Consider the following 10,793-nt stretch of genomic DNA (forward strand, 5'->3'; position numbering starts at 1 on the left):
GTCACTTATTAATGGTCATTAGGTCAACAAACTGTTGACCATTTAGGCTTCCATAAAGGTTCCTTTTTTGTCAACAGATGATTAATAATCAACAAGTTAACAATTACATTAGAGGGTGACATTGGAAGAAGAAGAATCAATTTGCAAAATTTCACATGTTAACAAGCAACAAGAACATTTATCAAAAATATTTCAAAAAAAGAGAGAACAGGTTAAAAGAGAAAACATTTTTCATCTTTTCTATCATCTTGTCCACTCTTTTTTTACTTTGTACATAAATGTATACAAAAAGAGGAAGATGAAGAGGAAAGATGAAGGTAAATTGATCTCAAATGAACAACAAAAAAACACACAAATTGATGACAATAATGAATTTGTTGCTTCCATGAGTTTAACCATTGAAAAATATTACAAACACCATTCATATTTATGTCTGTCTGTGTTGATATTTTTCAAGTTTCAATCCAATATTTGATGATAATGCGATAAAATGTATATTAACGCCTGTTTAGGTTGAGTAGGCAAATTGATTTATAAGATTTACGAACTGTTAACTCGATGAATAGCCTCTCAGTTACCAAATTAACCGTAAGAATCACTCTCTTTTAGCTCTTTCTTTCCTTCTTTAACTTGCTTTCCTCATTTTTGCTCCTTCATTATCATCATCATCTCCGTCATCTTCTTCTCCATCTTCACCATCTCCTCTATTCCCATAAAAAATGAGCCAATCTTTTTATCAAAAGAAGCAAACTTTTCGTTCTTTGCCTTTGCCTTTCAGCTGATTTCCATTGCTTTTGCTTTTCCTCTTTTCCTTGCATTTCCAGTTTGCTTGTTATTAGCCTTACAACCAAAAACTGAACCAAGTAACGAGAAGCACAAAAAACACATTCAATTTCCCACCCCACCTTAAGGGGAGGTGGACTATCGGGCCTCTTTCTTTATCCACTTTCTTTAGTCTTGTGTTCCTCCTTTCTGGGCAGTCGTTCTATAGGAAATCTTTCAATATCTTGTATCCTTCAACTCCTCCTGAAATGGGGTTTGGTCAGTTATTTTGGTTTATCCCTTTTTGTTGTCCTTTTTTCTCTCTCCCTTTCTCTTTAGTTTTTTTTACTATCTGTCAGCATCAAACTTTTTTTTGCTTATCGTACTTATTATTATCATTATTATTAGTTTTCATGTTACATTGAACAAAACTTTATATATCTCATGCTGTATCGTTGCTATGGAATGAAATCAGCAAAAGAAGCACAAAAAAAAACATGAAACAAGACTCAATTGAATATTGTTTCTTATTTTATTTTTGGCTTTTTTTGTTTCGAATATTTACTTCTTCATTCGATATTCAGAAGCACTTCAACAAATTACAATTTGATTGTTACAATAAGCCAAATAACGGAATCTTATTGATTAGTTGATTAGTTTTTTTTATTTTCTCTCTTTTTTGTCCTTTTTTCTCTTGTTTGCAAGCTGTATACGCTATTTGTTGTCCTTTTTTGTTTGTTACCTTCATCAAGTTTGTCATCTATTTTTGGGTAAAATTAACAATTTAAATATGATGAACACGTATTTTTACTCATAGGAAATGGATTGAAGGTTAGGAGAGAGGCAAGATTATTGTGAAACAGGAATTATGTTAAATAAGATGAATTAATTAAATGATGAGGAGGATAAATGTTTGTTAGCTGTTGTTGTTTTTGTTTTGCTTGCTGTTGCTGGTGATGTTAAACGGAAACAAGCGGAATGTTTAACATAAGGTTAACACTGATGAAGGTATAAAAGGTCTTTCTCTGCAAAAATGAGAAGAAAGGAAAGAAAGAGAAAGAAAAGGTTTTGTTCAATGTTTACCAGAATATGATGAGAAAGAGAGAGAGACAGAGAAAGATAACAAAATGTGGCAGGACCATTGGTAAGTTTTGGTGTGTGTCCAAGGGCCTTTTTAAACGTAAAATCCAACCTGAGATAATATATATTTAAGTCTTTTCTCTCTTTTGCCGTTTTTACCTTTTTGCTTGAGATAGTCCCAAGAGATGGTCATGGTTTTCAAGATACAATTGAATGATTGGTTTTGGCCTGCAAAATAGCATAATAATGTCTTGCTTGGTGATTGTGTGTCTCTGCCGGGCAAGAAAAGTGAAATCCTTCCTGACTCGTTAACTTTGTGTGAAAGTCAAGGTCCAAGCTTATTATCGTATTGTTTTCCTTTGGCCTTTTCCTTTCTTGATTAACACAACTTGCGGTCATCATGATAGGTAATCTGATAATGAAATTGGCCTCTTTCAACTTTGCTTTTTCTTTCACTGTAACCTGAAACTCTTTTTTCGTTGTATTCCTTTTATCCATTTTGTAACCCTTTTGTACTTTGATATGAAATCATAAAGTCTTGTTGGTTCTCCTCTTCTCCTGCTTTTCCATAAATTCATTGGTAAATGATGAATTCATGGAATCTCTCTGTCATAATTGATAACTCTGGTTGCCAATGTAGGTGTTCAGGTTGTTTTCAAAGTTTTAAATTTTGCTTTAGTTAAATGATCAGCATCAGTTGAACGACTCCAATGAAGGTTTTGCTTTCCCTTGTCTTTTCCTTTTGATTTTGTCTCAATCTTATCATGTTTGGTTGAAATGTTTGGATACAATGATAAAAAGTAATTAGTGTGATTGAGTATATTTTAAGGTGAAATTTGAGTAACTCGGAAAGAAAAATAAAGATTTGAAAATTTAAGCATCTTGATGGTTATAAAGTCAAATCCATCAGATTGTCAAATGAACAAACCATATTGCAACCAACCGCAAACCTTGTTGAGTATGAGATGTTGTTGTTGTTGATGATGATGACGATGATGATGATAAAAAAGAGCCTTTGGTTGGTTGAGTTTCTCATCATATTCCTTAAGAAAGAGGAGAGAGGGAAAAATAGAGGGTGGAAGATAGAGAAAGAGAGAGTTACTTTTGTTGTCTTTATGTTGATACTCAGTTACATTGATTGAACGACTTGCAAGAATTGAGCAAATCTTTCCCGAAAATGTGTCTAAATGTGTGAGTAAAGTTATATCTGTGATTAATCTTAATTGTTGGCAGAGAGAAAGAAAAGGAAAGAAATGTAAGAAAGCAAATAATACATTTCAAGAGATTCTCATTTGAGGCTCAGTAATAGCCAAAACAAAAATGGCGTCTAAACATGATCTATCGGCGCTAACTCATATCGTTGTTTGTCTTCATCATTCTTCATTAGTATCGTCTGTTGGGATCTAAAGTTCACCTAAAATTTAGCTGCTCTTTCACTATTCAACATTCTTATTCTTCTTCTTCTGTCTTCTCTCATGAATTCACTCAACATTTATTTCTTTTTTTTGCAGTACGGCGTCAAATGTAAACCCAAGGTAATACAATTAAATTCAGAATGAATCGTGCTGATTAACCATGCAAATCGTGCTTACCAAAGGGAAAAGTTAAGAACTCAATTTTTACCTTTCCTCAATCTCTATCATAAATAGACAATCAACAGATTAACTCTTTACTAAGTTGACAAGAGTATTTTTTTTCAATTCATCGGTCTGTAGCAAATAATTTTGTTTTTCATACGATTGTGAGAAAAACAAATTCAAGGAAAAAAAATTAAGCCGCAAGCAAATCATGCTCGATTCAATTCTAATCAAAGACTGATCAAGCCAGATCTTGATATCATTGAATCTTTTGTGTCTACTGCTGACGCTTAGTCTGACTAACATGTAATTATGAATGGTAAATAAAATTTGAGCGAAAATTTTCCTTGATGAAAATTGTTTGCATAATTGCATTGGTTTCATCTTGAAATCACATGAAATTATTATCATCACAATGGAAATAAAAGTAAAATGCTAACAAGGAATTGAAAACATTTTGTCAACTTTGCTCGAAAAAAAAGTTGCCACGGAAAAAAATAGTGTAAAGCTGCCAAAATGGAAATAAAAATTTCAGGAATGAGAATCGTCTGAATAAGAATCTCTTGAATGAAAGACATTTTCCTCTTTATACTTTTTATATCATCATCAGCATCCTTTTCATTGTGTTACTTCATCTTAATCGCCAACATTTTGTCCTATCCATGTCTTGATTCTTGCCTTGGATTGCACATTTGTCTTGACTTTTTGCTGATTCCCTGGAAATCCGTTAACATAATGAAAGGAAAATGAAAAAACCAGTAATGTGTGATTGGGTGAACTGAATCAAGCTGAGGAAATAAAACACAAATGAATTGAGTTTACATCATATGGTGTTTTCAAAAATTTGGAAACTTTTCACACACAAACACAAGGAGAAACTCGTGGTGAAAGGTTTCTGATTGATGGTTAAAAGATTGGCTTGAATGCAGGGTATAAAGAAAATGGAGGGACACAGAGAAAATTAGGCGCAAAAACTCAATAAGCTTTTTTATCCATGCTTTTGTTGTCTTTTTTATACCGCATTTCTAGGAACCACTGAGTGTTCCTCTATTTTCTTTCAACAATATACAATGAGAATCAAGAATCTAATTTACCTTGATTGGAGTATCCGGATAATTGGCAATTCATTCCCATGTGATCAAAGAGGTTTGTAAGGTGTAACTGTAAAAGGAGATGAAAGGGAAATGAATACTTGAATAAGACGATGGAGATACTTAGTGGTAAATATAATTTGTTGATTAGATTATCGAATAAATATGAATAGTTCAGACAGTTAATCTGAAATAAAACATTTTTTCAACACTAATAAAGTAACGTTTCATTGAAAAGGGTAAAAAATGTAAATATTAAGAAAGCGCGACACTATTTGGATATAAAGGGGAAGATGAATAATTACGACCAGCAAGATAAGATAATTGTTAGTACAGTTTAGTTAATAATTTGAATTGCATCTTTATATTGATGAAGAAATAGGTTAAAATTTCATTTTAAATAATTAATCTTCATCAAGTTACTCAAATTTCACACTTTTATTATTTACGGTCTGCTTTTTTGTATTCAGTTTATTGCTCTCCTACACTCTCCAGTGTATTTTACCAATCTATTGAACAAGCAACTGATTTTTGCTTAACCATCCATCGCTTACTCGTTCTGAGGGATCAGATTGGAAAATATCGGAAGAAGATTAAAGCAGATACGCAGTGTGTCTGCATAGCAACGTAACTTATGAAACTCATGCTGATGGCAAATCTGGAGTTACCTCTAAAACTAATATTAAATATCTTGAGTTATCGCCAATATTATCTGAGGAGTTTAAGTTGTACACTGAAAGCGGTGAATCTTTATTACGGGAGTATTTGTTCATTCACATGATTCACTGTGAAATTTTCGCTATTTTTGTGTTCCTCTTTAAATATTATTACTTATTTGCCATTTTTTTAGAACATTTGCTGCTTTCGAGCTTTAAGGGAAAGGTTTTGTCGTTGAAGAAGCAGAACGAGAACAGACTTTTCTCCATCCCTTTTCTGAAGAGACTTTTTCTTGCAATTCGATTTGGCATATTGATCACAGTTTTTATATGTTTAGTACGATACATGGAACGATAAAAAATGAATTATTAATTGGAGATCTGCTGTATTCAATCACAATTCATTTTTCAAGAAAGACAATGAAAAAATTCATTTTTTCTCTGCACTTGAACGAGAGAACGCTATAAACTCAACGCAGAGCTTAAATATATCTCTAAAGAGGCAAATCGATATAGTTTCAATGTTCTAATTTGCAGCATGAGTTTCAAATGAATTATCTGAGATAAGATCTAACCTGAAATAACTTGTTTTTGCGTTTGATCTGTTATCTTGAAAAATTTGAGGCAATCTGAATATTGTGTTTTTGGTACTTTCTAACAATCGTTAATTTTTATCATTATTTGTATTTGATTTATATGACGATCATCATGTAAGCAAGCTTGGTGTAAAATACACAGCGAAATCGCTATCTAACGTCTATCACCAAAATATTCAACATGAGCTAGTTAAAAAATTATCTAGAATTATCTCCGTTTACATTTATCATAAGCTTCACTTACACAAGCATACTTATGATTGTTCCATCTGTTAACATTGTATTCCTTTAATTTATCCCGAATTGATTGATTTCATTAGAAAGATGGTATATGCATTTCAGTTGTGATTTTATAATTGAGTTGATTGATTTAGATATAAAATGTACTGAAAAACGGTTGATCTTGTAGGTAAACCTACAATAAGATCAAAACCATTTAATAAAGCATGATATCCAATATTACAGATAGGACAGAAAATTACTAATAAGTCAGTGTGCAGTTATACCAAAATTTGAATCAATAATTAAAAATTTTCCGATAAACCATAGGATGAAGAATTAGAAGTCAAGTTTTCGAAGCTTCATAAATTCATCGAGCATTTCATCAGTGACTTGTTTCCTTCTCTCTTGGTGTTCAGCAACTAGTTTTTGAAGGATTGTGATTAATTCTTTTTTCAAGTGTCCAGTCAATAATGTCCCAGCAGAATAAGATTTTCGTATTTCTTCCAGTTTTTCATCATCATCTAAGAAAAATGTAAGATATTGGTAAGAAATATCGATATCACAATTTCCTCCTTTGGCTTGATGCTCTTCAACAGTAGTTCCACCTCCGGAAAAGGCATATTTATTTATCTTGTCCTTAATTTGCTTTGGTGTATCCGTTAAAAATATTGCACTATTTGTCTCTGAAGCACTCATTTTACTCTTTACTCCTTGAAGTGCAGGGAAGAACGATGAATGAATTAAAGAAGGTTTAGGGAAACCTAAACGAGGAGCAACATCACGAGTCAATCGAAAATAAGGATCTTGATCGATAGCACAAGGAATTAGACATGGGACATCTTTTTTTCCATCAAAAATAAATGGAAATGACGAGGAGAAAGATGGGGCTGCTTGACAAGCTGGGAAAAAGGTTTTTCCGATGCAATCGGCGTCTTTGCCAATACCAAATATTGATCTGACTTGGTTATTATTAACTAATCTGAGAATTCTGCCAATATTCTGGTAAAAGGATGGACACGAACTGTACAAATAAAGAGAGAAAATAAAATTAGATCATTAAGAAACTGAAAATTTTAAAATTTCATTACCCTACGAAGTTCCAATTGTTGAATATGAATGTTTTCTTAATGTCGAATCCACATGCTATTATGTCTTTTGCATTTTCACGAGCAAGTTCAATTGTTTCTTCTAAAGGTATATTTTTCCAGAAATATTTTTCGTCGTCAGTTAGCTGAATAACTAAAGGAACATTGAAAGTTCCTTGAAGCCATTTAGTGAACATGAAGGGAATTAAATGACCGAGATGGAGGGCTTTGGATGATGGACCTCGACCAGTATAGAGAAAAAAAGGCTTCCCTTGCTCATAACGATCAAGTATTTTGTTTAAATCACGATGAGAGAAGAAAATTTGCCTTTTCAACAAATGATGAACAGGACCATTTATCAGCTTTGCCATTCTGGCAATCAAGTCACTATCAATACGACTACATCCAAATCGACCTAGTGAGTAAAGAAAAAAAGAAATATTATTAAACTGAGTAAATAAGCAATAAAAAATACTCACTAATCAATTTTTCATAGTCAACACCGGTTTCTGATTTACTGACTACATCCCACGGAGTAACCAAATCTTCGTCCTTTTCAACATCAGCTTCGTCTCCCACATTACATTTATTTTGTAAGTCTACATTTAATTCCGTCATGACTAATGTAGATAGTTCAGGTTTAAGTAACTTTGGTAATAATAAAATTTAAAGTAGCTTTCAGCTAACATAAACAAAAAAAGATGAACACAATTTTAAACTAAAATTGCATTATCGACATGTTGTTGTTGGCATACAAAGAAAATAATCGATACATCGAATGTTAATTTGTGGGAAAAGATTCATTTGAATAAGAAAATCATTAGATAAACATTTAAATATTATCAAGCAAATATTTCTCTGGAAGCTTTTGGTTCTACGATAGCTAGCAATTATTCAATTTTTTAAATGAATTTTCCTTAAAAATCAGAAAAGTATAAGTCACAATTTAGGCTCGAAATTCCTAGATCATTGTCCATAAGCTGTGAAAAGCAAGAGTCGAGTGCTGAGTTGGGAATTTGATTAATTACAATACGTATTCTTGAATAGTATAGCTTGAATGATAAAATATTTTATGACAGCAAATATTTCTCAGGATTTCTGAAAAACCTAACCGCATTATGTCATTGCCTTGATACTTTATCGAATCAAAAAAGAAATGAGTAAAATATCAGAATTAAAACAACACTTTCGCAAACAAGAACGGAGTTTATTAACAAAAGTCTAATCAGATATCTCATAGGAAAGTATACAGCTATTTATTAATATATTTAGTGCTCAGGCTTAGTATTAAGGCTCAGATTTCTTCTTACTTGGAAAATTCTAGAATATTCTAGTAGCCTGAAATTTTGAGATGCAAGCCAAATGCATTTGGTAGCGTAAACTGCAATTTATAAGCTAGAGGTTAGTGGAACCCCGGATAAAAGCATGATACAAAATATTGAACTTGCTGATCAGCAAAAAAATTCAGAAATATTCAGAAAATAGCTAAGAAAATATACTTGGCCGTAAACTGGGAGCATTCAACAGATTAAACTAGAAAGCAAACGTAATCCAATTTTCAAGCTAGCTTAGCACATGTTTTATTTCATCAGTTGTAAAATCAGTCAGCTCATCGTAGCATCGAGTCTAGTTTAATACGTCTGCTAGCATAATTTAAAATAATTTTGTCACTGAAAGCACTAGAAAAGTTCAAGATTCAAGTTGGTCACCAGTCCGATATGACGTATGGCAATGCTGGAATCGTTTCGCCAGTATATTCATTGTAAACTGTGGTTATTTCGTCCCAGTTTTTCCATTCATTGTCGTGGTTGTATGTTCCATTGACACCATCCCATTTAGTATCAGCAATTTTATCGACAACATATTCAGGAACATCAGAAAGGATACTAATGACAGATGTAAAAAAAGCAAATGAAAAAAATACATTAACCATTAATTTTCAATATTACAAGTTCATTAATATCGAGAGATCAGAATAATAGAGGCATGGGCCAAAAATGGTTTATAAAGAATGAATAAGCTTACCTCATTGTTGTATTAAAATGATGAAAGATTTAAATTCAAACCAATTTTCATAAACAAACTTTCAAAGTGAAATCTTGCACAGACAATAAACTAAATTTCAGGCAGACTCACAAAGAAATAGCTGCAGAATTGCACTGGCGGTAAATTTGAAAGAGCAAACATTGCGATTAAAATCATTCATAATCTATTAAATACATTGATAATTAAAACTGCAGTCGTAGAATCCGCACAAATAATTGAATGAAAAATTGAATGACCAAAAATTTATTTAGACGTATATTACACAAAATTAGTATTTGTTCGTGTTGTGACTTAAATCTACAAATTGATGACAATACAATGATTCCTTTCAGAATGAAACTTGATAATGATAGTTTCTGGACTCTTTTCCAGTAAATGAGTAAATGAATGAATGAATTTAAGTTGACCATCGAGCGAAATTGGTTATCAATTAAGATCGAGAATAGCTTTTAGAGGATTTAAACGGTTTATTCAGTAAATCTGCCAGTAGGTCTGTATTGATTGATATTTTGGCAACTCATTTGGTTTCAGGCTTGTGTTTAGGAGGTCTGAAAGTCTTCCTCTTGACTTTCCCAGTTGTCTGAAAATTTTTCCAACTTGATACACGAATTTCACGACTTTCTTCGTAATTTTTGTTCCATTCAACCTCAGCTTTCTTCCTTTCCTCTTCTTCGATTTCTTCTTCTCTCTTCCTTTTACGGTCTTCTGTATTTCTATCCTCCATTTGTCGTCTTTTCCTTTCGTAATCTGCAAACAGCTTCATTGTCATCACATGAATGGCATGTTTGAATTTTTCAGGATCATCTTCATCGATCCGGGTCTCTCCTTTACCTTGGCGTTTCAACTTTTTCCTCTTTTCTTCAATATTCTGATTCACTTTGAACTTGGCTTCTTCGACAACCTCTAATGCACGAGCTCGTGATGCTTCATCCTCTAAACATCTGTAGGCTTTGTTCAAAATATCAAAAGCGATTTGGGCCTTCTCTCGATTATCTAGATTTTTATCTGGATGAAGCAGAATCGATAACTTCTTGTACTGTTTCTTGATTTGTTCCAACGGAGCTTCATAATCGAGCAATAAAACACTAAAAGGGTTTAAGTTAGCATATGATGATCCCGGTCTTAACAAACGTTGAATTTGAAGTTCAGATGTGTAAAAAGAGTCTTGTTCTTCAATTTTTTTCACTTCAGTGATGAATGATTTAAGGATATCTTCTTTGTCATTTCCGTTGTTCGACATTGTTGATTTAAGTTGATCACAAATGTTTTAAAAACGACAATAATCTATTTTGTAAAAGGTTAAATATCATTTGTTTACAACCTTTTTTCATTCAACTAAACTCAAGTTGCATTTGGGATTTTGGGTTGCTATAGTGACATTAATCAGCGGCAAATATGATATGAAATATTGTTATTTTTTACAATAATTGGTTTAAAGGGAATTAAAGATTTAAATGAGTGAATTCATGATTCTGAAACGAAATTCTGTGTCTTACCGATAATAATGATTTTCACTTTGCTCAGTTCATCATTCTGTCATTTCAAATTATCACAGTCAAAGCAAATGAAAAAATATGACAGTCAATTGCTGGTCATTTGGATAATTTATCAAGCTTTGTTTATCATTTTTCTGGTTGTCTCTCCTCAAACCATCGCCAATATTTTCAATTAGCATTCG

The 10,793-nt window shown here is 32.3% G+C and overlaps 3 protein-coding genes and 1 long non-coding RNA gene across 5 annotated transcripts; all 4 read right to left on the reverse strand.

Moving 5' to 3' along the window:
* Positions 1–1,212: 1,212 nt before the first annotated feature.
* LOC107364329 (uncharacterized) lies at positions 1,213–4,745 on the reverse strand. Of its 2 annotated transcripts, XR_003082610.2 has the most exons (5): positions 4,514–4,745; positions 4,012–4,207; positions 2,786–2,885; positions 2,002–2,600; positions 1,213–1,787 (listed from the first exon to the last, which is right to left on the reverse strand). It is a non-coding gene; the product is annotated as an uncharacterized LOC107364329 (long non-coding RNA). The 2 variants fall into 2 exon arrangements; XR_001569134.3 differs by lacking the exons at positions 1,213–1,787; positions 2,002–2,600; positions 2,786–2,885 and having other exon boundaries at positions 3,750–4,207; positions 4,514–4,728.
* A 1,401-nt stretch (positions 4,746–6,146) lies between these two features.
* On the reverse strand, positions 6,147–7,785 carry TrpRS (Tryptophanyl-tRNA synthetase). Its single transcript, XM_089268963.1, has 3 exons — positions 7,549–7,785; positions 7,073–7,484; positions 6,147–7,005 (listed from the first exon to the last, which is right to left on the reverse strand). Exons 1-3 carry the CDS (start codon positions 7,685–7,687, stop codon positions 6,321–6,323), a joined length of 1,236 nt encoding a protein of 411 aa, XP_089125089.1. The 5' UTR covers positions 7,688–7,785; the 3' UTR covers positions 6,147–6,320.
* An 834-nt stretch (positions 7,786–8,619) lies between these two features.
* On the reverse strand, positions 8,620–9,170 carry LOC149093470 (uncharacterized). Its single transcript, XM_089268966.1, has 2 exons — positions 9,095–9,170; positions 8,620–8,955 (listed from the first exon to the last, which is right to left on the reverse strand). Exons 1-2 carry the CDS (start codon positions 9,097–9,099, stop codon positions 8,775–8,777), a joined length of 186 nt encoding a protein of 61 aa, XP_089125092.1. The 5' UTR covers positions 9,100–9,170; the 3' UTR covers positions 8,620–8,774.
* A 172-nt stretch (positions 9,171–9,342) lies between these two features.
* LOC107364247 (dnaJ homolog subfamily C member 8) lies at positions 9,343–10,481 on the reverse strand. The gene has a single exon (XM_015931578.3). The coding sequence runs from the start codon at positions 10,353–10,355 to the stop codon at positions 9,633–9,635; it is 723 nt and encodes a 240-aa protein (XP_015787064.1). The 5' UTR covers positions 10,356–10,481; the 3' UTR covers positions 9,343–9,632.
* Positions 10,482–10,793: the final 312 nt, after the last annotated feature.

Source organism: Tetranychus urticae, chromosome 3 (assembly GCF_039701765.1).
Source record: "Tetranychus urticae isolate SD_2017Ah chromosome 3, NJAU_TeUrti_SD_1.0, whole genome shotgun sequence".
Lineage (NCBI taxonomy): Eukaryota > Metazoa > Arthropoda > Arachnida > Trombidiformes > Tetranychidae > Tetranychus > Tetranychus urticae.

Coding starts and splice junctions, on each gene's coding strand:
- TrpRS (XM_089268963.1), bottom strand. CDS start 7,687: ATGACGGAATTAAATGTAGACTTACAAAATAAATGTAATGTGGGAGAC. Junction 7,485..7,548: donor TGACTATGAAAAATTGATTA/GTGAGTATTTTT, acceptor TTTACTCACTAG/GTCGATTTGGATGTAGTCGT. Junction 7,006..7,072: donor AACAATTGGAACTTCGTAGG/GTAATGAAATTT, acceptor TTATTTGTACAG/TTCGTGTCCATCCTTTTACC.
- LOC107364247 (XM_015931578.3), bottom strand. CDS start 10,355: ATGTCGAACAACGGAAATGACAAAGAAGATATCCTTAAATCATTCATC.